Source organism: Pseudorca crassidens, chromosome 4, assembly GCF_039906515.1.
Source record: "Pseudorca crassidens isolate mPseCra1 chromosome 4, mPseCra1.hap1, whole genome shotgun sequence".
NCBI classification, from domain to species: Eukaryota; Metazoa; Chordata; class Mammalia; order Artiodactyla; family Delphinidae; genus Pseudorca; species Pseudorca crassidens.
Window position 1 is genome coordinate 60889666 of NC_090299.1, and position 27687 is coordinate 60917352.

The 27687-nt window shown below is 36.0% G+C and overlaps 1 protein-coding gene across 3 annotated transcripts in view; it reads right to left on the bottom strand.

Moving 5' to 3' along the window:
- The window catches only part of ARAP2 (ArfGAP with RhoGAP domain, ankyrin repeat and PH domain 2), a 199542-nt gene that overhangs the window by 43839 nt on the left and 128016 nt on the right, over positions 1–27687 (bottom strand). For 2 of the 3 annotated variants that reach the window (XM_067735690.1, XM_067735691.1), the window contains 5 exons: positions 25447–25594; positions 23894–23962; positions 21272–21346; positions 18393–18510; positions 3360–3488 (listed from right to left, as the gene is read on the bottom strand). In XM_067735690.1, the coding sequence (XP_067591791.1) occupies positions 3360–3488; positions 18393–18510; positions 21272–21346; positions 23894–23962; positions 25447–25594 (539 nt within the window). The remainder of the gene's footprint in view (positions 1–3359; positions 3489–18392; positions 18511–21271; positions 21347–23893; positions 23963–25446; positions 25595–27687) is intronic. The other variant, XM_067735692.1, reaches the window with a different exon arrangement.

Genomic DNA, 27687 nt, shown 5'->3' on the forward strand with positions numbered 1-27687 from the left:
ATTTTAAGTAGTAGTGCATGTAATGAATGGAGCAATAACTCTGGAGTAGGTGGTCACTGTGATTGATTTAGGAGACATTTGCCAAGACAAAGACAAAGTAGACTGAATACCTAACCAACCTAAAATCTATCACACAGGGTACCCCATAAGAAGTACTTAGAATCCCCAGGTTACTGTAAGACATGACTATAAGAAAAAATCATGACTTTAGAAGTTGATTTAAAAACAAACAATAGGCCAAACCTTTAAAATGACAATCCTAAATGCACACAGATGCAGAACCAACCATAATGAAAAAGATTTTACTTTGACAATCTGAATATAAATCAAGCTCTAATAAAAACATTTATAAAAATTTTATTGGCTAGAAAACTAAAAAAGAAAGTTAAGTATTTACTTCATAGGTACTCCTGTTTCTGACCAAAAGTACATAACTACTAATATGAAATGGTCTAATTAATGTATTTCCTGAGGGTTACTCTAAAACCTGACTTTTTTTTTTTTTCATTCAGAGGGACATAATTTCCTGGTAGAAAGAACTATTGATATCATAATAACAAGTTGTGTATTGGCTTGGCCAGCTGAGGAGGGTAGAGTGCAGGGGTAGTGATAAGTTTCATAGCTCCCACCCTGTCAGAGGAATGCAGGAGATATGAGAGTAGCATAAGAGTTTACTGACATCTTACTCTAGAGAATATTTCATCCAAATCTCAGAAACTGTCATGTAAGCCTGCTTTCCACTGTTTGTCTAGACCTTTTCCACTGCTTTGTCTAGACCTTACAGAAGCCTGATGCTTTCAAAACAGGACACACTCATAACCCCCAAAAGAGGCCGTGTACAATAGGTGAGGCATCATTTTAATGCCCAATTAAATGCCCAATCTTCCTACCTAGTTTGTCGGTAGAGCAATTTATAGTTTGTCACTCGACCATTTCTTGTTGCCCTTAAACAACAAAGATTTTACTCAGATGTGAGTAAACCCACTCAATCTAACATCGCTAATACAGCGCTTAATGATATCCTTGCTTTGGGTTATCCCTCAGGCCACCTGCACAAAACCTTCCTTTATATTATAGCCTTTTAAGATCTTATTCTTGTCTGGTTTTATTCACATAGCCAGTCCACTAGCATTCAAACAAGAGCTAAGTTTTTGCAACATGGAGAATTAAGAGACATTTTTGAGGGATATTAGAAAAAGGAAAATTCTCACCAAAAATAAATTAAAATTTACCTGAAAAGATGACTTATTTTCTAAAAGAAAAGAAGCCATGAGAACCTATAATATATTTCATAATGCAGGCAGGAGTTTGTTCATAAACTCAATACGTTTCCTTTATCTCAATGTTAAAATGAAAGAATAACAGATTTTAAGAGTTAGGCCAGATTTCAAAGGTTATCTAAATCAGAGATTCTCAACATGACACCACTGACATGTTGAGCCAGATTATGCTTTGTTGTAAAGAGCCTTCCTGTGTATTGTAGGATGTTTAGCAGCATCTCTGGTCTCTAACCACTAAATACCAGAAGCACCACCCTACCCAGTGTGACCATCAGAAATATCTCCAGACATTGCCAAATGCCCCCTGGGGGACAAAAATCTCCCCGACCTGACAATCACTGCTCTATGACAGGGATGCTTGTAGCAGTCATATGATGAGAGAGAATTTCTATTGCAATCGTTGAGCAGTATACAGAGGATGTGGCCAAAATCATATGTAGCAGTAAGAAAGAAGTTAAACAAGATAAAGTTGTCTAAAAGGCTAAATTTCTATAGCAAAAAGAACACATGTTGTATTTATTTAGATGCTAGTAAGACCAGAATGACATAGAAGCTGTTAAACTGCTTGCATTTTGTAAAAATACTTTTGTGTAATTGTAAGATATGAAGGGCAGAGTTATGGACTGAATGTTTATGTTTCCCCAATTCATATGTTGAAACCTACCTACATGGTATCAGGTTTTAGGAGGTGGGGCCTTTATGAGGTAATTAGGATTAGATGAGGTCATGAGGGTGGAATCCTCAGGAATGGGCTTAGTGCCCTTGTTAAGAGTCACAGAGAGTGTGCTTCCCCCTCTCTGCTCTCTGCCCTGGGAGGATACAAGAAGTCCCCAGTCTGCAACCTGGAAGAGGCCTCTCACCAGAACTTGGCCAGGCTGGCACCCTGATGTCAGACTTCTAGGCTCCACACTGTGAGAAATAAACTTCTGTTGTTTATGAGCCATCTAGTCTATTGTAGTCTGTTATAGTAGCCAGATTATCATGAAATCAGAAACATATCAGATTAGCCTGGTACAATTAAGAACGTGCTGACTTATGGCTACTAGCTAGAGAGTCTGCAGTCATACCAAGTAGCTTTACCGCATTTAAGAACTGTACCCACTTCCCCATCTTTTTTCTTTTTTCTTAATAATTAGAAGTAAAACCAATCTGTTCTCAAATCTAGTACTTAATAAATGTGTGATCTGGAGGCAAGTTACTTAATTTCTCTGAGCTTCCCTTTTCTCAATTGTAAAATTCAAATGATAATATAACTCCTGGAGAAATTTTTTAAAAAGTATAAATGAGTTTTGGTATGCAGAGAGCTCATTTTATAATACCTGATTAATAAATAGTAATGGTTATTATCAATATGAATTATAAAAGTTGTGGTAAATTTTATCTTATAAAACTTAAATCCTCTGCTTTCGGGGTTGGTTTATAGACAGTGTGGCAAGAAATCTTTTTCTAATCTGTCAGATGATGTAAACATAACAGAAGAATCTAAGTTTCAAAATGAAAGTTTTCTGATACCTCAAACAAGTTCAGAGACTGTCTTATATGGATCCCCCGTGCTAGCTAACTTCTTATTTAACCTTACATGTATACATGTCTTCTCCCAGTTGGATGGCAAATATCCTTATTGGAAGTATTTATTTTGTATTTGTTTTCCAATATTACTGCAAAATAGGTGAGAATTATAACAAGCACACAATCTCAGAGCTTGCGATTCTTGAATGCTTGGAGAACTTTCAAATGTAAATATAATTCAAGATGATTCACCATCTATCTAAAAATTAGGAAAACACTTAAGCATGGCAAATAAATAAACTAAACTCAAAACCTTAAAAAGATGAATCATTCCTGCTAAATCTTTAATTTGATACGGTCAAATTAACCAACTATTACCACAGTCTGACCCACCAGGAAAATATGACCCTGGCACTTGGTCTATATATTCTTCTTTCTAACAATAATGGCAGTAGATTTTTCATTTAGCTACTCATTTTTACATTTTCAGAAAACACTTGTGCCATAATAATTATCCTTTAACCACTTGAATTTTCAATCATAGTTGCAATGCGAAATGACAGCACCTACCATTATAGTGTTTAACTGTGTCAATGGTTAAGAATCTCTTCACCACAAGATAAGCAGATCCAGGTTCAGCTAATGAACTCCACCGAAGCACCTGTTCCAACACATTTTCTGTGTAGTGAAGAGGGCGCTCTGCAAACAGAAACAAATCAAATTACAAAAGAAATCTTAACTTTTTTTAATTATAAAATTTAAAACGTCCTTTTAGAAAGCTCTGTACAAGACAATAAACATGACTGTATCTTATGGTACACAAGATAGTGCTAGGACTACATACAGGAAACCCTAAGACCTAGAACAGCATTAAGCACGTAATAAAATTTACTGTATAAATAAATCTTTGCAGGGACATTTGTTTGTTATGCAACAATTTAAAAAAAATTCAGAGGTACTACCCTTTAAATATAATTTCACAAATATAGCTATCTTTTTGTACAACAAATTAGTGAATTACTCTACTTTTTAATTTAAACAACATTCTGGTTTGCTTCTGGAAAGCTGTGTATTTGAATATGCAAATAATAATTATAAAAGGGCTAGTAAAATTAGTCTTGTCCAGTACTAACATAAATAAACCCTTTGTTTCTCCCAACAAGACTAGCATAATTTGTGATCAATATTAGTGAATAACTTATAGCTGATACAGTCAACTTACATGAAATTATAAAAAATAACTTCAACAGAGAATATAAGATAATCATTATCAAACAGTACTGAGTAATATATGTTTAACTATTAGTGGAAATATCAATCAGAAACATTATGTAGCAATATTATACATTAACTGTTCATATAATAGGCCAACAAGCAAGAAGTTGATGACATCTTAAAGATTTCTCCTTGGTAGAAGGACGTGATCTCACTCCCTCTTGCGAGAACACCAGAATCACAACTAACTGCTGAACAGTCATTGACAGGAAGACACTGGAACTCACCAAAAAAGATACCCCACATCCAAAGACAAAGGAAAAGCCACAATGAGACAGTAGAAGGAGCACAATCACAATAAAATCAAATCCCATAACTGCTGGGTAGGTGACTCACAAACTGGAGAACACTTATACCACAGAGGTCCACCCACTGGAATGAAGGTTCTGAGCCCCACATCAGGCTTCCCAACCTGGGGGTCTGGCAGCGGGAGGAGGAATGCCTAGAGAATCAGACTTAAGGGCTAGTGGCATTTGATTGCAGGAATTCGACAGGACTGGGGGAAACAGAGACTGCACTCTTGGAGGGCACACACAAAGTAGTGTGTGCATTGGGACCCAGGGGAAGGAGCAGTGACCCCAGGGGAGACTGAACCAGACCTACCAGCTAGTGTTGGAGGGTCTCCTGCAGAGGCAGGGGGTGGCTCTGTCTCACCATGAGGACAAGGACACAGGCAGCAGAAGTTCTGGGAAGTACTCATCAGTGTGAGCCCTCCCAGAGTCTGCCATTAGCTCCACCAAAGAGCCCAGGTAGGCTTCAGTGTTGGGTCGCCTCAGGCCAAACAATGAAGAGGGAGGGGACTCAGCCCCACCCATCAGCAGGCAAGATGATTAAAGTTTTACTGAGCTCTGCCCACCAGAGCAACACCCAGCTCTACCCACCACCAGTCCCTCCCATCAGGATACTTGCACAAGTCTCTTAGAGAGCCTCATCCACCAGAGGGCAGACAGCAGAAGCAAGAAGAACTACAATCCTGCAGCCTGTGGAAAAAAACCACATTCACAGAAAGACAAGATGAAAAGGCAGAAGGCTATGTACCAGGTGAAGGAATAAGATAAAACCCCAGAAAAACAGCTAAATGAAGTGGAGATAGGCAACTTTCCAGAAAAAGAATTCAGCATAATGATAGTGAAGATGATCCAGGACCTCAGAAAAAGAATGGAGGCAAAGATAGAGATGATGCAAGAAATGTTTAACAAACACCTAGAAGAATTAAAGAACAAACAGAGATGAACAATACAATAACTGAAATGAAAACTACACTAAAAGGATTCAATAGCAGAATAACTGAGGCAGAAGAATGGATAAGTGACGTGGAAGACAGAATGGTGGAATTCACGGCTGCAGAACAGAATAAAGAAAAAAGAATGAAAAGAAATGAAGACAGCCTAAGAGACCTCTGGGATAACATTAAACACAAAAACATTCGCATTATAGGGGTCCCAGAAAGAGAAGGGAGAGAGAAAGGACCCGAGAAATATTTCAAGAGATTATAGTCGAAAACTTCCCTAACATGGGAAAGGAAATAGCCACCCAAGTCCAGGAAGTGCTGAGAGTCCAAGGCAGGAGAAACCCAAGGAGAAACACGCCAAGATACGTAGTAATCAAATTGGCAAAAATTAAAGACAAAGAAAAATTATTGAAAGCAGCAAGGGAAAAAATGACAAATAATATACAAGGGAACTCCCATAAGGTTAACAGCTGATTTCTCAGCAGAAACTCTACAAGCCAGAAGGGAGTGGCATGATATACTTAAAGTGATGAAAGGGAAGAACCTACAACCAAGATTACTCTACTCAGCAAAGATCTCATTCATATTCGATGGAGAAATCAAAAGCTATACAGAGAAGCAAAAGCTAAGAGAACTCAGCACCACCAAACCAGCTCTACAACAAATGGTAAAGGAACTTCTCTAAGTGGGGAACACAAGAGAAGAAAAGGACCTACACAAAGAAACCCAAAACAATTAAGAAAATGGTAATAGGAACATACATATCGATAATTAACTTAAACGTGAATGGATTAAATGCTCCAACCAAAAGACACAGGCTTGCTGAATGGATACAAGAACAAGACCCATCTATATGCTGTCTACAAGAGACCCACTTCAAACCTAGGGACACATACAGACTGAAAGTAAGGGGATGGAAAAAGATATTCCATGCAAATGGAAATAAAAAGAAAGGTGGAGTAGCAATTCTCATATCAGACAAAATAGACTTAAAATAAAGAATGTTACAAGAGACAAGGAAGGACACTACATAATTATCATGGGATCAATCCAAGAAGAGAATATAACAATTATAAATATATATGCACCCAACATAGGAGCACCTCAATACATAAGGCAACTGCTAACAGCTGTAAAAGAGGAAATCGACAGTAACACAATAATAGTGGGAGACTTTAACACCTTACTTACACCAATGGACAGATCATCCACACAGAAAATTAATAAGGAAACACAAGCTTTAAGCGACACAACAGACCACATAGATTTAATAGATATTTATAGGACATTACAGGTAAAACAGCAGATCACACTTTCTTCTCAAGTGCACAGAAACATTCTCCAGGATAGATCACTTGGGTCACAAATCAAGTCTCAGTAAATTTAGGAAAACTGAAATCATATCAAGCATCTTTTCTGACCACAACACTATGAGATTAGAAATGAATTACAAGGAAAAAAACATAAAAAACACAAACACACGGAGGGTAAACAATACGTTACTAAATAACCAAGAGATCACTGAAGAAATCAAAAAGGAAATCAAAAAATAGCTAGAGACAAATGACAATGAAAACACAATGATCCAAAACGTATGGGATGCAGCAAAAGCAGTACTAGGAGGGGAGTTTATAGCTATGCAAGCCTACCTCAAGAAACAAGAAAAATCTCAAATAAACAATCTAACCTTACACCTAAAGGAACTAGAGAAAGAAGAAGAAACAAAACCCACAGTTAATAGAAGGAAAGAAATCCTAAAGATCAGAGCAGAAATAAATGGAAAAGAAACAAAGAAAAGAATAGCAAAGATCAATAAAACTAAAAGCTTGTTCTTTGAGAAGATAAACAAAATTGATAAACCATGAGCCACACTCATCAAGAAAAAGAGGAAGAGGACTCAACAAAATTAGAATTGAAAAAGGAGAAGTTACAACAGACACCGCAGAAATACAAATCCTCCTAAGAGACTATTACAAGCAACTCTATGGCAATAAAATGGACAACCTGGAAGAAATGGACAAATTCTTAGAAAGGTATAACCTTCCAAGACTGAACCAGGAAGAAATAGAAAATATGAACAGATCAATCACAAGTAATGAAATTGAAACTGTGATTAAAAATCTTCCAACAAACAAAAGTCCAGGACCCGATGGCTTCACAGGTGAATTCTATCAAACATTTAGAGAAGGGCTAATACCCATCCTTCTCAAACTTCCATAAAATTGCGGAGGAAGGAACACTCCCAAACTCATTCTATGAGGCCACCATTACCCTGATACCAAAATCACACAAAGATAGTACAAAAAAAAAAAAATTACAGACCAATATCACTGATGAATATCGATGAAAAAATCCTCAACAAAATACTAGCAAACAGAATCCAACAACATGTTAAAAGGATCATACACCATGATCAAGTGGGGTTTATTCCAGGAATGCAAGGATTCTTCAATATATGCAAGTCTATCAATGTGATAAACCACATTAACAAATTAAAAGAGAAAAACCATATGATCATCTCAATAGATGCAGAAGAACTTTTGACAAAATTCAACATTGACTTATAATAAAAACTCTCCAGAAAGGGGGCATAGAGGGAAGCTCCTTCAACATAATAAAGGCCATATATGACAAACCCACAGCAAACAACATTCTCAATGATGAAAAACTGAAAGTATTTCCTCTAAGATTAGGAACAAGACAAGGATGTCCACTCTCACCACTATTATTCAAAATAGTTTTGGAAGTCCTAGCCACAGTAATCAGAGAAGAAAAAGAAATAAAAGGAATACAAATTGGAAAAGAAGAAGTAAAACTGTCACTGTTTGCAGATGACATGATACTATACATAGAGAATCCTAAAGATGCTACCAGAAAACTACTCTAACTAATCAATGAATTTGGTAAGGTTGCAGGATATAAAATTAATGCACAGAAATCTCTGTCATTCCTCTACACCAACAATGAAAAATCAGAAAGAGAAATCAAGGACACACTCCTGTTTACCACTGCAACAAAAAGAAAAAAATACCTAGGAATAAACCTCCCTAAGGAGACAAAAGTCTTGTCCTCAGAAAATTATAAAATACTGATGAAAGAAATCAAAGATGACATAAACAGATGAAGAAATATACCATGTTCTTGGATTGGAAGAATCAATATTGTGAAAATGACTATACTACCCAAAGCGATCTACAGATTCAATACAATCCCTACCAAATTACCAGTGGCCTGCCTTTTTTACAGAACTAGAACAAAAAATCTTAACATTTGTATGGAGACACAAGAGACCCCGAATAGCCAAAGCAGTTTTGAGGTAAAAAGCAGAGCTGGAAGAATCAGACTCCCTGAGTTCAGACTATACTACAAAGCTACAGTAATCAAGAAAGTATGGTACTGGCACAAAAACAGAAATATAGATCAATGGAACAGGATAGAAAGCCCAGAGATAAACCCACGCACATATGTTCACCTTATCTTTGATAAAGGAGGCAAGAATATCCAGTGGAGAAAAGACACCTGTTCAATAAGTGGTGCTGGGAAAACTGGACAGCTACATGTAAAAGAATGAAACTAGAACACTCCCTAACACCATACACAAAAATAGAATCAAAATGGACTAGAGATCTAAATGTATGACCAGACACTATAAAACTCATAGAGGAAAACATAGGAAGAACACTCTTTGACATAAATCACAGCAAGATCTTTTTTGATCCATCTCCTAGAGTAATGGAAATAAAAACAAAAATAAACAAATGGAACCTAATGAAACTTCAAAGCTTTTGCACAGCAAAGGAAACCATAAACAAGACGAAAAGACAACCCTCAGAATGGGAGAAAATATTTGCAAACGAATCGATGGACAAAGGATTAATCTCCAAAATATGTAAACAGCTCATGCAGCTCAATATTAAGAAAACAAACAACCCAATCCCAAAATGGGCAGAAGACCTAAATAGACATTTCTCCAAAGAAGACATACAGATGGCCAAGAAGCACATGAAAAGCTGCTCAACATCACTAATCATTAGAGAAATGCAAATCAAAACTACAATGAGGTATCACCTCACACTGGTCAGAATGGCCATCATCAGAAAATGTACAAACAACAAATGCTGGAGAGGGTGTGGAGTAAAGGGAACCCTCTTGCACTGTTGGTGGGAATGTACATTGATACAGCCACTATGGAGAACAGTATGGAGGTTCCTTAAAAAAACTAAAAATAGAATTACCATATGATCCAGCAATCACACTACTCGGCATGTACACAGAGAAAACCATAATTCAAAAAGACACATGCACCCCAATGTTCACTGCAGCACTCTTTACAATAGCCAGGTCATGGAAGCAACCTAAGTGCCCCTTGACAGATGAATGGATAAAGAAGATGTGGTACATATATACAATGGAATATTACTCAGCCATAAAAAGGAACGAAATTGGGTCATTTTTTGAGACATGGATGGATCTAGAGGCTATCATACAGAGTGAAGTAAGTCAGAAAGAGAAAAACAAATATCGTATATTAACGCATATATGTGGAACCTAGAAAAATGGTACAGATGAACTGGTTTGCAGGGCAGAAATTGAGACACAGATGTAGAGAACAAACATATGGACACCAAGGGGGGAAAGCAGCGGTGGGGTGGCGATGGTGGTGTGATGCATTGGGAGATTGGGATTGACATGTATACACTGATGTGTATAAAATGGAGGACTAATAAGAAGCTGCTGCATAAAATAATAAATAAAATAAAATTCAAAAATTCAGAAAAAAAGATTTCTCCTTGATAAATGCTCATTCATATACATCTGTTTTATGTAAGCATCTTTTAAAATACATCACAAGTTCTTAGCATAGAATTAACCAAAAAATCACAGGCTTTTAAAATTACAATCAAAGTTTCATAGGAAATTGTTTTGCTGATCAAAATATGCCAATCAGTTAATAAAATGTTATGACAGTAGCATATGCTGAGAAAAAAAGAAATTCAAGCTTTTTCACAGTATACTGAAAATAGCATAATTGAAATAGCCAAGAACATAAGCTCTAACATGAAGATGTTGATGTAACTTTCCTCGTACCATAGCCTTTGTAAGTGAGTTCAGCTCTTTCATAGTCTCCTGCATGTGAAACGAATAGTACTTGGCTTTTCGTTTTTGGTTAAAGTAGTAATTATTGCTAATGACAAACAACAAAGCGTATGTCAATAGCATCACACTTGTATATGACCCATGCTATTTTAATTGGTAATAAAATCACAAGTGAAAAAGACCAAATATATCACATTCTCCTTAATACTGGTCTCCCAGAGAAGTTCAACTACTTGCCTAAAGCCAAATAGCTGGTAAGGAACAAAGATTTGACTCTCAAATGTATCTGACTTTACAGCCCCAAATCATAACTACTACACTTGGTTTTATTTTGGACAAATATGTAAACCTCCCCATGATGATTTTCACACATGTAATTTTGGGGAAAAAGTATCAACTCACCAAGATATTTCTGAGGACTAAATAAGGTAATATAAGCAAAGTGAAAAACAATTCAGTTCACACTTTCTCCTTTACTTTCCTATCCTTAGTGAGAAGATGGTAAGGAAATGAGATAGTTTCAACATCCTATATTTAAAGAAACTGATGATATTGCAGTTGGATTGGCAGTGGGAATGATACTCTTAACTGCAAAACTATCTGGATTGAAATAAAAGCGTACTCTCCTTTATTACAAGATTAAATTTGTAATGAGACTTCCAAATATCAGAACATTTATATTAAAGAGGGTCACCATTACAAGTAGATACAATAGTGATAGTTCTGAAGTGCTCTTAGTTATACTGAACTATATCACAGCAGACATAGAGATAAATATAGATGTGCAAAAAATTAGCCAAGTATATTTTTCACATCAGTCTCATAGTATGAAATACTTCAGGAGAATGAAAATCCTGAAGATCCAAGTTCCTGCTTAAAAACAGAGCTGAGAGCTTCCCTCGTGGTGCAGTGGTTGAGAATCTGCCTGCCAATGCAGGGGACACGGGTTCGAGCCCTGGTCTGGGAAGATCCCACATGCCGCGGAGCAACTGGGCCCGTGAGCCACAATTACTGAGCCTGCGCCACTGGAGCCTGTGCTCCGCAACAAGAGAGGCCGCGATAGTGAGAGGCCTGCGCACCGTGATGAAGAGTGGCCCCTGCTTGCCACAACTAGAGAAAGCCTTCGCACAGAAACGAAGACCCAACACAGCCATAAATAAATAAATAAATAATAATTTTTTAAAAAAGCTGTAAAAAACAGAGCTGAAAAATGGGTTGAAAAGATAAATATTTTAAATCGTTAGACTGTCAAATGATACAATTCTAAAAGAAAGAGGTAAGAGGCAGGAAAAATGGACTGAGTCATCCAACGTTGTTGGAATATAAATTCCTACAAATAAACAAGTTTTTATTAATAGTTACATTTACAACCATCTGTCATGATAGATTTTATGCTATGTAAGTCAGCTGGCATTAGGGCATTATTAGAAATAACTAATTTGCACACTATCTATAGCATTAAAATTGCTGAAAATTCAGTGTAGTTATTTAACAACAGGTCTGGACGTGGTTCTTTTGCTAGGTAAATCATGTTCTCAATAGTTTAAAATCTTGTCCACAGAATTAAACCTGGGCTACCTTGTTAGATAGAGAACTATTCATTTCCACCTGAAATAACAGGTGTTGTCCTTAAACTTCTGGCAGTAATGACACAGGATTTCCAGAGACAGTTATGACTTCCTTAATAATTATTTTTAGTGCCAAGCCTAGAGCCATGCAAGTCTTTCTCTGTCCTATCCACATACTCAGAGGGTGACAGCACTTGTGTCAATCAAGAGAAGAGCTAAAAAGACTCTGATTAAAACTGAACTGATCTTCCATTTCATAGTAGCTATGAAGAGAAGGAAGAAAACATTTTGTTATGATATTGCTGTGTAGAAAGTAACTGCTTCACAAACTTGAACCTCTCCGTGAGGAAGCCCACTTAAATGAGGCCCCGTGGGCAGTTAATTTTTTTCAGCATATGAAGAACCTAAGGGGTATGGGACTACATTGGCAGGGTACAGGTTCATTTTTAAGGTGAAGCATTAAAATAACAGTGTACTTTATAAGTATGGTGAAAGAGATACCCTCTCCTAAGGTGGGTTTCAGCTTGTCCTGATGATTGCCTGACATCTTTCAAAGAATGAAACAGAGAAAGACTTGTTCTCCATCTAGTACAAATTTCAAATGTCCCACAGGCATTCATTTAAAAGGAAAACCTACTTATAAACTAACAGCTTAGAATCTAACTCAGCTTTACATATAAATTCTCAAAATATTTTATATGGTTTTAATGTGGTATTTTTTTCCCCCATGACTGTAACTACTGTATGAGCAAAAAAAAAAAAAAAAAAGATTGTGCTTTGTCAGAACTTTTCTAAGAGTTGTTTACCATTTGCTATGGTCTGAATGTTTGCCCCCTCCCCAGTTCATATGTTGAAACTAATCCCCAATGTGATGGTATTATGAGGTGGGCCCTTTGCAAGGTGATTAAATCATGAAGGCAGAGCCCTGCTGAATGGGTTTAGTGCTCTTGTAAAAGAGATCCCACGAGCTCCCTTCTATCATGTGAGGACTCAGTGAAAACATGGACATCTGTGATCCAGGAAGCAGGCCCTCACCAAACACCAAGTCTGTTGGTGCCTTGATCTTGGACTTCCCAGCCTCCAGAACTGTGAGAAGTAAATTTCTGTTGTGGGGTTCTCTTATAGCAGGCTGAACAGACTAAGATGCCATTTCACCAATGATGGCAATTCTGCTAATGATACATGAGTCACAAACTGACATGCTTGTATCAGTCTGCATTTGTAGCTGTCACATCCATGATAATTCCATTTATAAATTTAAGAATATATTTTCATTATCTTCGACTATATAGGAATGTCTGAGCATTTATGTATTATAACACATATTTTCTTCTTACTTATTTCTATAATTAGGTTATAACATTTTTTTAATGGGTATAATAGAGTATCTCAGGAGAGTAAAGGGACCAAACAAAATATCTATTATACAAAGGGGGCACTGGAAAAGACAGGGTAGAGGACTATTGCTTTAAAATTTACAGGTACCTAAAATAAAATCCAGCACTTCTGGTTCACTTACTTATTTATCCATTTATTTATCTATCTATCTATCTATCTATTTATTTATTTTTGGTTGCTTCAGTTACTTGGAGGATTTATACATTTACATTAGGAAAAGCACCAATTCCCTGCTGACATTATTCCTATCAACTACAATCTTGTGACTACCAGTGCCTTCACTTTTATCTTCTTTTTACACTTCACTTTATCTTCCCTGCATGTTACTAGAAATAAAGCTCTTAACATTTCAGAATTTCAGGTGGAGCACACAGGTCCCATCTGCTCCAGTAAGCCAACATAATCACAGGCCCCTTTGTTGCTTTCTTAGCTTTATTCCTCTAAAAGCAGTGAAAATAATTTTAGTTTTCCCTTCTGGCAATTTCGACTTGAATGGTTGACCAGACATTAAAACCAGGCCAAATTTGAATTCCTAACTCGATCAGATGTATTCTTTCTTGATGTACATGGGGTGTTCCTTTGATTACATATTTGGACATTCACAAGTCAAAACAGCTTGAAGTCTCCTAGTCTTTTTATATCTTCATCAAGATAACTTTTTTTTAATTAGCGAGAAGGAACCACCACCACCACCACCACCACCAACAAAAACCCGACTCCAATCTTACCATTTGTGATGTACTAACGGGCACATGCAAGTTGATAATTAGTCATTTTCAGGGTCAGCCTCCCTTCATTTTCCCAGGTGAAATTTAAAAAGACTGTTTCCAGATACATTGCAATCTCTCTTCTAGCTCTACATAATTCTTCCTATCCTCACCCATTCTGCTTACTCCTCTCAGTCCAAAAGACCAATGCCCAAAGGCACAGACCTCCAGAGCTGTGACACAGGGATATGCTTTGACTCAACCCCTGAGAGAACAAGGGTGGTAGCGAGAGGATGCTTACCCCCAAATCCACGATTCAATTTTGCTGTGGCTCTCCTTAAAAAAAACAAAAAACAAAACAGCAACAGAAGCATGCAGGAGACCATCATTTGTCTAAGATCTCACCAGGGCTTTGATATCTCCTAGTGGTTCCTAATCTATAAGCAGAAATCACTTTTTTTGTGCCTTCCATATTTGGATACATCTATCCAAGCAGCAACAATCCCAGTCACTCAGGTTCAGAATGCACCCCTATCCTGTTCCACCTAAGTTAACAAGATATTGAAAATATGTTCCACATCATACACTATGCTAGAGGTACCAAGAGATATAAAGATCTAAAACATATGGTAAATCCTAAAGAACATAAGGCAGAGCCAGGTTACTATTCTACAAGTCAGATTAGTATGCAGTATTATAGATCTTTAAGCAAATAATCACAAAAGATCAGTGAGAACTATATTCATCTAATTACCATCTTGGAGGAAGGGGCATTTGAGCTGGATCTTGAAGGATGGATAATATGGATAATGAAGAAATAATGAAAGGGTATGTATTTATATATTGAAGTATAGTTGATTTATAATATTATATTAGTTTCAGGTGTACAACACAGTGATTCAATATTTTTATAGGTTATACTCCATTTAAAGTTATTACAAAATAATGGCTACATTTCCTTGTACTGTATAATATATCCTTGTTGCTTATTTATTTTATACACAGTAGTTTGTATCTCTTAGTCCCCTACCCCTATCTTGCCTCTGCCACTTCCCTCTCCCTCCCTCTGGTAACCACTAATTTGTTCTCTATGCCTGCGAGTCTGTTTCTCTTTTGTTATATATATTCCTTTGCTTTACTTCTTAAATTCCACATATAAGTGACTATATGTGGATATAACAGAGTACTTGTATTTTTCTGACTTATTTCATGAGCATAACACTCGCTAGGTCCATCCCATTGTTGCAATTGGCAGAATTTCATTCTTTTTTACGGTTGACTAGTATTTCACTGTACATACACTGTATATACATATCACATCTTCTTTATCCATTCATCTGTTGATGGACACTTAGGTTGCTTCCATATCTTGGCAATTGTAAGTAATGCTGCTATGAACTTTGGGGTGCATGTATCTTTTCAAATTACAGTTTTCCTCTTTTCTGGCTATATACCCAGGAGTGGAATTGCTGGATCATATAGTAGCTCTATTTTTAGTTTTTTGAGGAACCTCCATACTGTTTTCCATAGTGGCTGCACCAATTTATATTCCCACCAACAGTGTACTAGGGTTCTCTTTTTTCCACATCCTTGCAAACATTTGTTATTTATAGACATTTTGATGATAGCCATTTTGAGAGGTGTGAGGTGATATCTCATTGTTTTGATTTGCATTTCCCTGATGATTAGTGATGTTGAGTATATTTTCATGTACCTGTTGGCCACCTACATGTCTTCTTTGTAAAAAATGTCTATTCAGATCCTCTGCCCATTTATTAATTGGGTCATTTGGGGGGGTTTTGCTACTGACTCGTATGGGCTCTTTATATATTTTGGATATTAACCTCTTAACAGATATATTATTTGCAAATATTTTCTCATATTCTGTAGGTTGTCTTTTTGTTTTGTTGATGGTTTCCTTTGCTGTGCACAGCTTTTAAGTTTAATTAGATCCCATTTGTTTATTTTTCTTTTTGTTTCTTTTGCCTTGGGAGACGGATTCAAAAAATATTGCTACAATTTATATCAAAAGAGTCTTCTATGTTCTCTTCTAGGAGTTTTATGGATTCAGGTCTTATATTTAAGTCTTTAGTCCATTTTAAGTTTATTTTTGTATACGGTGTGAGAAAATGTTCTAATTTCATTCTTTCACATGTAGCTGTCCAGTTTTCCCAGTACAACTTATTGATAAGACTGTCTTTTCTCCAGTAATGAAAGAGTTTTAAAATGGTTTTAAAACAATATGAGAGAGTGGCATGGACTAATATATACTACCAAATATAAAATAGATAGCTAGTGGGAAGCAGCCGTGTAGCACAGGGAGATCAGCTCGGTGCTTTGTGACCAGCTAGAGGGGTGGGATAGGGAGGGTGGGAGGGAGGGAGACACAAAAGGGAGGAGATATGGGGATATATGTATACGTATAGCTGATTCACTTTGTTGTAAAGCAGAAACTAACACACCATTATAAAGCAATTATACTCCAATAAAGATGTTTAAAACAATAACAACAACAAAAATGATGAAAATTAAAAGAAAAAAATAAAACAATATGATCCTATTTGTGATTTAGAAAGATAATTCTGGCAGTAATGCTGACAATTATCTTTTACTCACAGGTATGATGAAGCTGGTAACCTAGCCCCTCCCCTTAAAATTAAACAAAAATCAAGACTTTACCACCATTGAACCATATAGTAATACAAGAGTGTGCTTCACTATGTAAAAGATTTTAATTGTATGGCAGCTAGTACTAGGCACTGTGCCAGGGACAGAGACTGTACTAAAGATAGAAAAAAGAGAGGCCCTCCTTCCTTCTAAAGAGTTCTCATCAAGAAAGACAAAAATAAATCCACATGATAGGCATTATAAAAAAAGATAAAGACAAAGTGCAATGGAACACTTAGTCTGGGTTTTAAAGGAGGTAAACAGGTGGGCCAGAGGGGGAAGTATAAAGGCACACTTGGGAAACACCTGCTTGCACGTTAGTCAAGCACAAAGGGTAGAAGTGACTGTCTATAAAGAAATGTAAAATGAGAAAAGATGGTAAAAGATCAGAGCAGCAGAAACCCACTGCTTAGGGAATAGACAGAGGAAGAAGAACTGACAAATGAGATAAAACGATTTGAGCACCAGGAGGAGAATCCAGGCAGCGATGAAAATAGAGTGAACACTTTCCAAGAAAAAGGGAACGGTCTAGCAATAAATGCCACGGTAAGGACAAGCAAAGTAAAGCCGGAAGCAAATCCACTGGACTTGGCAGTTAGGGGTCACAGGAGTCATTTGACAAAGCACCTTCTGTGAGTGGGGCTGACTGAGCCCGACTATGGGCTAGACAGTGTGAACTGACACCAAAGGACCAGTGTCACTGAATCTTGGCAATGAATATTGGAAAGTAGTGTTTTAATACAAATTATATTTTTAAAGAATTGTGCACAATAAAAAGAAAAAAAGGAATAAAAACATCAAGATGGAATAATGAAAGACAAAGTATTTGATAATCTCATTTCATTCTAACACTGATTACAAGACTCCTAATAATACAGGATGAGGTATTTTAACATTCATTTTTAATTTTTGTCTTGAACTTGTGGGTGGCAAGATTTTACTTTTGGCAGTTTGACATCTATACTTGAAAGGGTCCCAAGACCTTAGCAGGTATCAGCTAGACAGATGGTCAAGGTACAAAGACGTTCTGCATCTCATTTTTTTTTCCTAGAGGTCTTTAAAACCAAATGGTGTCATTATAATGTTAGGCTTATTACTCTTGGGGCAGTCAAGGTGTTTTAAAAGCTCTCTTTATCCTTCTGCATCTGAGATAAAAGATGGCAAAATACCTGATTCACTCCACTAAAGATGAAAAAGAAAAAATGAAAAATAAGCTTCTGCTAGGCTTAATACAATATTATTTTTAAAAATAATAAATAACTTTTTAAATCAGTACTCTTGTTCTTGTTAAATAAGTAGCATACAGGAATAAGGTAGAATACGGTGGATAGTGGTGGTGACATTTAGACTATTGTTACAAATCAAATTGCTTGTTCTTATAAATAAGGCCTTATTTCCTGAGGCAACAACATACATGCCTAATGCTTTATACTATATGTTTATGGTCAATAAAATAATCTAATTACTTTGATGAGTAAAATCATAGGAGGGCAACCTCAAGTGGCACTAACATACATCAACACATGCACTGAGGTAGAAGGGAACTCAACGAGATGTTAAGCTTTAGAAAAACATAAAATGTTAGTAATGACTTGTCACAAAAATAGTATTTCTTCATACTTTAAGCAATTTAAGAATCCCTAGCATGAGAACCACTTACCAAGCTCTTCATTTTCTATGACTTCAAATGTGGCCCAGATATCATCTTTTGTAGGAATTATATTTTTTATTGCTAATATGTCATTAGTTAATTCTTCTGCTTCCATCACGGGAGATATCTGAAAGAGAAGCAAAATTTCTTCAGAATATATGTCAGACACAGAAGTGGCCTTTGCTAGGGCAGTAATACTCCCCCATCTACCACCTAATGATACTCCAAATTTCCTCTTAGTATGTTTACCTAGCTTCTCTAAGCACATGGGGAAAGCCTATTCAGATCTTCTCCATATAATGTAATATATTTTAATGCATGTGTAAAAAAAAGATCACCATATAGGCATAATCAGAGAGAATGTTTTTTTTCTCACTTAGTGAACAATTACATCACTCAAAAAGGGAAGAATATACCTACTCATACTAAGACCTTCCACAGACATTGGATCCAATGGTCTTCTAGGGGTAAAACTTTTCACTCAGTTCTATAATTAGGAGTTCCAAGGAGTTTGGTTTATTCAGCTTGGGCCCTAAATTATACACAGTTGACTGCTGTCTGCCATGCCAAAAAGCCCCAGGGTTTTAGTGGTCTGTGGTGTGCCCCACCATGCCAAGTGACAGATGGTGGGACACCGAAGTATGCTCGAGCCAGGCTTTCAGGGCACAGGGCAGAGTCTGCAGTGTCAGCCTGGGGGTCAGCTCTACAACAGTCCCAACGTCTCAGGCCATTATATAAGCACGCCATCTTCTTCAGGGACTTTGGGGATTTTTGATTTGTTTCTTCCTGGTTTTGGTTTTGCCAGTCAGTCTTACAGGTATGTTGGCCAAAAGCAAGTTGGCTTTCTCCAATTAGAATTTAGTTATAATGTTAAACAAATAGAAGATGATTTAAGCTTTAGAATATTGCAGCTGCAACTTAATTATACACGTTTTCAGTAAAACTATGTACCTATTCAAAAATTTCTTAGAAAATGTGCTCACTTCCCTTTCTCCTGTCCATTACTAATCTTAAGCACACTGCACATATATAAATAACATAAAACATTTCTCTTACAGGTAATTCATATAGTCTATCTTTTGGAGTTCATGGAATTTAATGCTTTCTTTGGAATATATTAACGATACAGTGAAGTCCATTATTTGCTATTTAGAAAAGCCTAACGTAATACAACCTTAAAAGAAAAAAAACATTAGCATGGGAAAAGTAGAGCACTTTAAGCAGCTGAAACATCAGTAGATGAGTCACTTCAGTGACACCATTCATCGGAATGGCTTTACACTTTTTTAAGAAGTGTAGCCCTTTCTTAAAATAAATAATGAAACTGAGAAACCAAACTAGTGAAATAGTCAGCAGGGAGTTCCTCAGGTTGACTTAGGAATGTAAGACTGGGACTCATTTCCTTGTCCTAGGTGACACCCAAGGCCCCTCTTAAGAATGCCTAGAACTCCATGAAGCACATTTTGGAAATCATTGCTCTAAGCAATATACACATCAGTATAATGATCAGCAGGTTTGGAATATGATGATTAAGGTTTGCATCCGGGCCTGAATGGTATTAATTCCCAGTTTCTACTCATATAAATGTGAGCCATCACCTGTTTCAACTACCTCCTTGGGTTAAGGTAATGATCAGCTGAAATAAATGTAAGAGTTGTGCAAAGTTTTAAGGATTAAACGCATGTTAATGATTATTTTTGTATAGTTTTTGTTATGTTTTTCAAGAGAATTTAGAGTTGTTGTAGGTGAAACTGGACAGTCCTTTATGTGAATATACTTAAAATAAGCACTTTGCTCAACTGTAATAACTTTTGTTATGGCTTTATTAGTCAGATAAGATTAAAACGAGCTACTAGAGAGTTTATGTGTAAGTGGAGTTAAGTCATGTGCTTTGACTACCTCTTCCAGCATTAGTGATGGACTTGGGCTGATTAATCTCTACCATTTCCTCATGTCCCCTGTGATGAACATCACATGTTCAGCATAACAAATAGATGGGGACAAGGAGGGGCAAGGCAGCTCATGTAGTTCAACTGCACAACTAGGCGAGTAATCAGTGCCAAAGAGTCATTATGTGTAATCATTAAAAAATATAAAATAATAATTACAATATCTTTGACCTAAGTGAAGTCCAGAAATATCTAATGTTAAGACCCTGTTTAATCTTGGACTTTAAAAGTGATAAAAAGCTAAAGCTGAATTTCTGCTGTTAGATGGCATCATGTCTATTCTGCCTACAGAGAAAGTAGTCTCACTCTCGCTCAGGCAGACTAAGTACAGAATATGGTAACACGAGAGGGATCTTTTTAATTCAGAACAAATGGCTAACTAATGGTCTCAAGGAAGAAGAGAGTTATTGAATATTCAGGTACATTGAAAGACTGGAAGCTAATGCCTAGGATACAAGGGTGGGGGATTAATAATAATAGTACTACTAGTAGTAGTTATTTATTAAACACTTATGTATCAAGCAATTTGCTAAGTGTTTCATAGGCAGGATCTTATTGAGTCCTCACATCAGTGCTATGATGTAAATACTGTAATGTTCCCTCATTTTACAGATCAGAAGATTGAGACTCAGATGGAGTATATACGTTGCCTAATGTTGACAAGGAAGAAAGGAGAGGAGCAGGTGATTGAGCTCAGGTGGTTTTCCAGAACCTACAGTATGTCCTAACCATAACCTAAAGAACATAGGATGGTCTCTTTCCAACTCATTAAAACATGGAATTCCCAGAGGATATTGGCATGAAGAGTCAAACTTGTCATGACTTGAATCGGACATGTAAAATAAGACAGAAGAAACAATAGAAAATTCAAGACATGCAAACTAATGCTAACACTTATGACTTCCAACAGTACTCTTTACATCCATCTTTAGGGCTCACCCGAATTATAATACTGCAGTCAGGTTCCTTCCTTTCTACATATACTTCAATTAACAAATCTCCGGCCTGGGAAACCTAGAAAAGGGCAGATGTGAAGAGAGCAAATGTAAGTATCTTGCAAGAACACACACATGACACTTAAGATGGTTAGAAAACCCCAGTCATATTTCTAACGATTTTATAATAATGAAATGAGATCATTCCCCCTGTTAAGTTGCATAATGATACCCATTTTCTGGATGTGGTTGATTAAGGACAAGCAATCTACACAAATGACATAGTTAGCAAACTCAATCGCAATGCAGTTTTTTCTCTCTTACTCCAAAGTTTAGTGACCTCACATACCCTTAACATTCTTATTGAGATAATGAATCTGGCTACAGTGGACATAAAGAGATGATAAGTCCAAAAATTGAAATTTGAAGATAAATTAGGTCAGAGCTGTGTTAAAATTACAAATAGAAAAAGTATATTTAGCAAATAAAATTAAAAGTGAAGTGATAGAATAAGGAGATAATAAAGTTTTTATTTTAATTACCTTTAGCCAAGCATCAAGTGCTAGGTTATTTGGGTCACTGTTATAACCAAGAAGACACACTAAGTGAAGAATACACAAGCCAGAAAATAAAAAGCGTAAGATATCACTACGTAGACTGACAGCACATGTGGAGAAGATTAACAAAGAACGAAACGAATCTTGAAAAATATTTTGAGTCGCTTTTTTCAGAAATTCCCTTAAGTTATATAAACACTTGGAAATAATATCCATCACTCATTTTTAAAAAAAGGTCATAATGGAGGAATGATCTTTCCACAGTTAAATCTGCCTCAGAATCAACCTGATGAGTAAATTTAGTAAATTTTTTCAGAAATTCCCTTAAGTTATATAAACACTTGGAAATAATATCCATCACTCATTTTTAAAAAAAGGTCATAATGGAGGAATGATCTTTCCACAGTTAAATCTGCCTCAGAATCAACCTGATGAGTAAATTTAGTGGAAAAAACATTAAAAATGTACTTTGAAGAACTGCTCTTAGTTATTCTGACACTACAGGCTTAGAAAAGCTTATTTCCAATTTTTCTTCCTCACTTTTGGTGCTACATAAAAATTCTAGGGAAGAAAAGATACAGTTGACATTTTTACTTTTCCCTGTGTTTGCATAAACAACTCTCCAGGAAGGACACATTTTAAAAATTAAAAAACCAAATACAAAGAACTCATAGCATGCAGCCAAAAACAAGAATAGCTAAGAAATTCAAACAGGGATAAGACTTAGAGACTGTCAGGAAACTACTTCAGAGGAGTTTTGAATGGACTAGAGAAAAACTCCAGCAAAACAACAGATTTTTTCCAAACTGTTCTACTTTTCTTTCCCAATTACTCTATTTTATAGACAATTCTTTTCTTGTTTTACTGACTTCTACTTAATCAGAAAGCATTCAAGGCTCATTTCTTTATTGTAGTATGAATATAAATGATAAACTTGCAGAATGGTACTCATACTTTATCCAATAACAATATAGATAGTGCTGCCAAAGAATATCCCATGGGCTCACACAATCCTTTATTTCATAACTGAAACTCTCCCTGAAAAGCAAGAATCCAAGAGAACTAACTGATAAGGAGCCACATTTTTTAGTGTTACTGCTAACTTGTCTGGAGGCTGCATTAATTACTTTGGGTCAAAATGGAGGACATACTGTCTAAGAGAATTAATGTCATAGTATTAGTACTCGGGGAGCTAGGCACTAGGATGAAAGCCTTTCCTCACATCCCTCATATGGAATGATAACTCCGACAACTTCTCTAATTAGTTGTGTGTATTTCAGGAATGAGGTGAACTTAGGGTTTGACTAAGAAGGAAGCATTGGCCTCATCCTATGAGTGTATCTACATGGAGAATTTATTGATACTTGACCCACTTCTATTATTTGCATTGGTACCCTGAATCCACTACAATTCCTAGTTATTAGAAGACCAACTTTAAGAAAGTCCAGTGAATATTCATCAAACAAGGAAAGGTACTCTAGAAAAGTATAGTGCAACCTGAACACACAAATCTGGTATGATGCAACCAAGGAAAGCAAGAAAAGATCTAGAAAAGTCAACTTAAGACATAAATAACGTATGTTACAAAGAGCACAATAGAAACATTCCCACTAGTGCAATCATCCAAGAGCATGCAAAGCAAAAGCATATAAGAAATAACTTATTTCAAAAGGATAATGGAAAGAATCATTAGGGAGTCTGAACTTTCAATTTATTCTAGTATTTCTTTTGACTTTAAATGCTTCTTTTGAAATCCACTAATATTTTCAATAGTGCTTTTATAAATGAAAATTGATTTTAAAAAGGACATTTTGATAAGATTAAAACTGATTTTTCCATCTATGTTTTAAAAAATTTATATTTGCATACTTTGGCATTTTGCATATATGCAATGCTACAGAATTTCATGACTATTTTATCTAGGTTCTTTTTCCCCATTACTTTTACTTCGCTTCAAATAGGAATTTGAAAATAAACACAACAAATATTTACTTACAATGAAAATATTTTTGTTTTTTGTTGTTTAAAAAATTTTTTTTTTTATCAGAGATCTAACTATTACTACTCACTTGAGTGTCTTTCCACTTGGTAATAAAGCTATTTTCTATGTCCATTTGTTTGACTTGGTCTTCTTTAACCTGTTTAAAATATAATTTGGGACATTCTAATAAAATACAAGGAGTGATGGTACTTATCCTCACATAACTTTCTTCAGGAATTTAAAGACCAACACATTAAAAATAAATGAGAATGGCCATCTTTAGCAGCATGGGCCCACAAAGCTAGGGCAGAAATAAAGCCAACTAGATACAGCCTCATAAAGTTCAGAACATCTTATGATGATATCATTTCAGGCTGCAGATTCCATCAATGGAATCCCCTTTGCTGAGGCAATTTAATTAGCAAAGGGGCTGATGATGTGTTTGATAGAGTTTATGTAGGTTGACAGACAAGACTCATTTCTCAAACAGAAATGTTGATCAAGTGCTTATGAAATTTTCACCATTTGGTTAAAGTTGGATTTAACAAAACTATGTAAACATTTTTATTTAACAGTACAAAAATAGAAAATAAACAGAGCATGCAAAGCCACACATTTTTTTTTCTACGTCTTTCATTTCTCAGCATCAGAACTATTGCAAAGAAGTTGCTATTGATCAAAAACAGTAGACACGTATAGGAAGAAGTGAAAAGGAGATCAAAGAGCAAAGAGGATCCAACAATTCTGGTCCATTCCTATATAAATTAAGATACAAACTGTGTTATTTTATTTTATTAAAATAGTTTCTTTCCCTTTGCTAAGTAATCTTTTTATCAGTTATTGTAAGAATGTACGAACTCTACAAAAGGTGACCTATCACATTAAGCTATTTGATTTCATCGGTATATACATAGCCCTGGAAAACAAGGGGTCTTGTACAAGACTGTTTAATAGAATGCCCCAAAAGGCTAAATGGCAACCGTGAGATGGCAGAAGCAGTTAAGCAATGGAGCTGACCTTTGACCCAGATCCTTTATATTCCCCCCATATTCAAATCCTAGGCTTATTTAGTCTATTTTTACTCCTTTGAATTAAGAAATCATCCCTATTCTAACAGTTTTCTGATAAAACATGAAAATCTGAACTTCATAATATAGCAAATTGAAAAGTCAAATAATTAGAACAGAGATGACTTAATAAGAACCACAGACTGTTAATTCAGAATTTTCTTTTTTTCCAGTTCATGCGCAATTAAAAGAAAACACTAAAATGCTTTCAACTGCAAAACTTATCAGCCTGATGTATATTACCGAATTTGTGAAATTCACAAATTTCATACCTCTAAGTAGACATACTTAATGCATCCATATACTGAGGAAAAAAAACATAGAAACACTATAAATAGAAATATTCTGTCCAAGACACCAGATGGTAAAAAAGCTTTAGAAGCAGCCAGATTTAAATGAATGGCTATAGCTTAAAAAGCTAGTTATATCTAAAAAATTAAGGATCATATAACTATTCGTTATTTTCTTTAAATATTCATAAAGACCTGAATAAAAGCATCCCAAAATACACATTTTTGTTTGCAAACAGTAACATCAAAACTATTTTTACAATGGTAGAATATAAAATATTTACCTCAAATATTTCAACATAATTATTAATTAAGTCCTCAATTACATTCACTTCTTCACTAGTTTGTCCCTTAGTTTGAAACAAACAGGAGGAAAAAACCAAGGCCAAATTGTGGGCGTTCATGTGATTGATTTCGGAGCATTTCTGAACCCTGTGAGAGGAAAGCAGAGCTTATTACAATGTATTTCTATTTGAAAATTTCATAGAACTTATAAGTCTTCATACTCATTTATTTTTTTCTCTCTCTTTTTTTTAATACACATATATTGAAAGTCTCTGATGTAAAAGGTACAGTGGTGATTTAAAGAAAAATACACAGTTCTTTCTTCCAAGTAGCTCAGTGTAATTAAGAACATAAGAAAGGACTACTGTTAAAGATATTACTACAAGTTACAAAGCAGTACATGATCATTGCTTTAGAAGAGGGAGTCCTCACCCACCATATCCAGACAATTCCACTAATGGGACAACCTGCAGCTAAGGCATAAAGGTGTGCTTGCAGAATGGTGTCAAATGACTTGTGGGGTAGGAGCATAATAAAAGAGGAGAAAGGGGCAGTAGGTAAGCAGGAAATAAGGCAAGAATGGCAAATCAGGAGGCATATAGGAGAGAGTTCCAAATTCAAGGTTTAGGGCTAGGCTGAATTTCCCAAAGTACATATCGGGTGAGAAAATGCCTGGCAGCATGTGTTTGGAAGGTTCTTCAAAACAGGATATTTTCTCTCAAAAAGCAATCACTTAATTAAAAAATACAATTACATTTTTCTTGGATAGAACTAAGAATGGCTTTTTACAATGAACAGACATGAACAGAGGAGTCAATCATCCCAACCAGTAGGCTACAACACTTGAGTTTTACAAAGAGCATTTAAAGTACTCACGAATGTAAGTTCAAAGTGATTAAAAACAAAATACAGCCATTACCTCAATAAAAGGAAATTTACACTGATAAAAATGCTCGAGAACTCTAACTGATGCCCATGGAAGTATCTGTTAATGCTCTCTGTCACTGACTATAGACATAGCAGCTGCTCAGTTGCCTGTCTAATTACATTTGTAAATTTCTAAAATACATACTAAAAAAGGGAGACCAAGTCTATCAAAGGAATAAAGCAAGACTAAGGTAGGTACACCTGACTATAAAGAGTAAAGATTCTAGTAGGTACAAGACAAATAAGGAAACACGACAGGAATATATATGATAGTGTAAGAAACTCACAAGGACATGCCAAATTGCATAGCAGAGACAGAGCAAGCTTGATCATCATATATAATTTATAAGATGCAAAAGGCATTGCAAGTTAATAGAGGAAGATGTCATAATGTGGGCATCCCTCTCAAAACCACTTCCGTACTTTTTTTTTTTTTTTAATCACACTGGACTGTAAACATCTGGAAAATTTATCTGCATGTCTGCCTGTGCTACTAGAATCTAAGCATCTCACAGTCAGAGACTTTGTGTTAATCACACTGTAGTGCGTAATAAATACTTGGTCAATGGAATTAAGTCAAAGTTAGTCATGGAGGAAATGGTCTGTTATCTAGGGCAGGGATGGAAGTGAATGCTAAGTCAACGTGACCTTATTCAAACTGACCTCTCAAACTTTTGACAACACTATCAAACATTCCCATCTCTCCTGAGACCTCCTTCTGCAATAACCTTCTCCTCCAGCACTTGTCACCTCCCCAGTTTCTATAGCTGCCTTAATTTCTGGCATAAAGCATGTACACTATGTATTTTCCTTTTCTTCTTTTATTTCACTGCTCCCACACTAGCATCCCCAAGTGTCCCATATTCAGCCAGCTCACTCTCTTCCCACTCAGCCCTTCTCATCAGAAGCCCAAGGAAATGGTTTCTTAAATAGTTTCTCTGCCTCTATTCTAACCTCTTCCCAATCAACCGCAGGACATGGTTTATTATCCTAAAACAGATTGGATCAGCCACTTCTTATCACTTAAAGGAATGAAATCCAAATGTTTCTGCATGACCAACAGTGTCTTTCGCAGCCTCCTGCCAGCTAGCTACAAACCATCTCATCTCCTGATACACCTATTTCCTAGAAAATATCCTTCAATCATGTCTCATGCTTATTTTTCTTTCATGCCCAGTTCGTTTATCCATTTAAATCTAAAACATCACTTGGACCTCAACACACAATGAACCACTTAATCCCTCCTCTATAATTCCATGTCTTATGCTAAAATTCTTCATATTAAAATCTGTCCTGAGGGCGCTGTGTTTTCC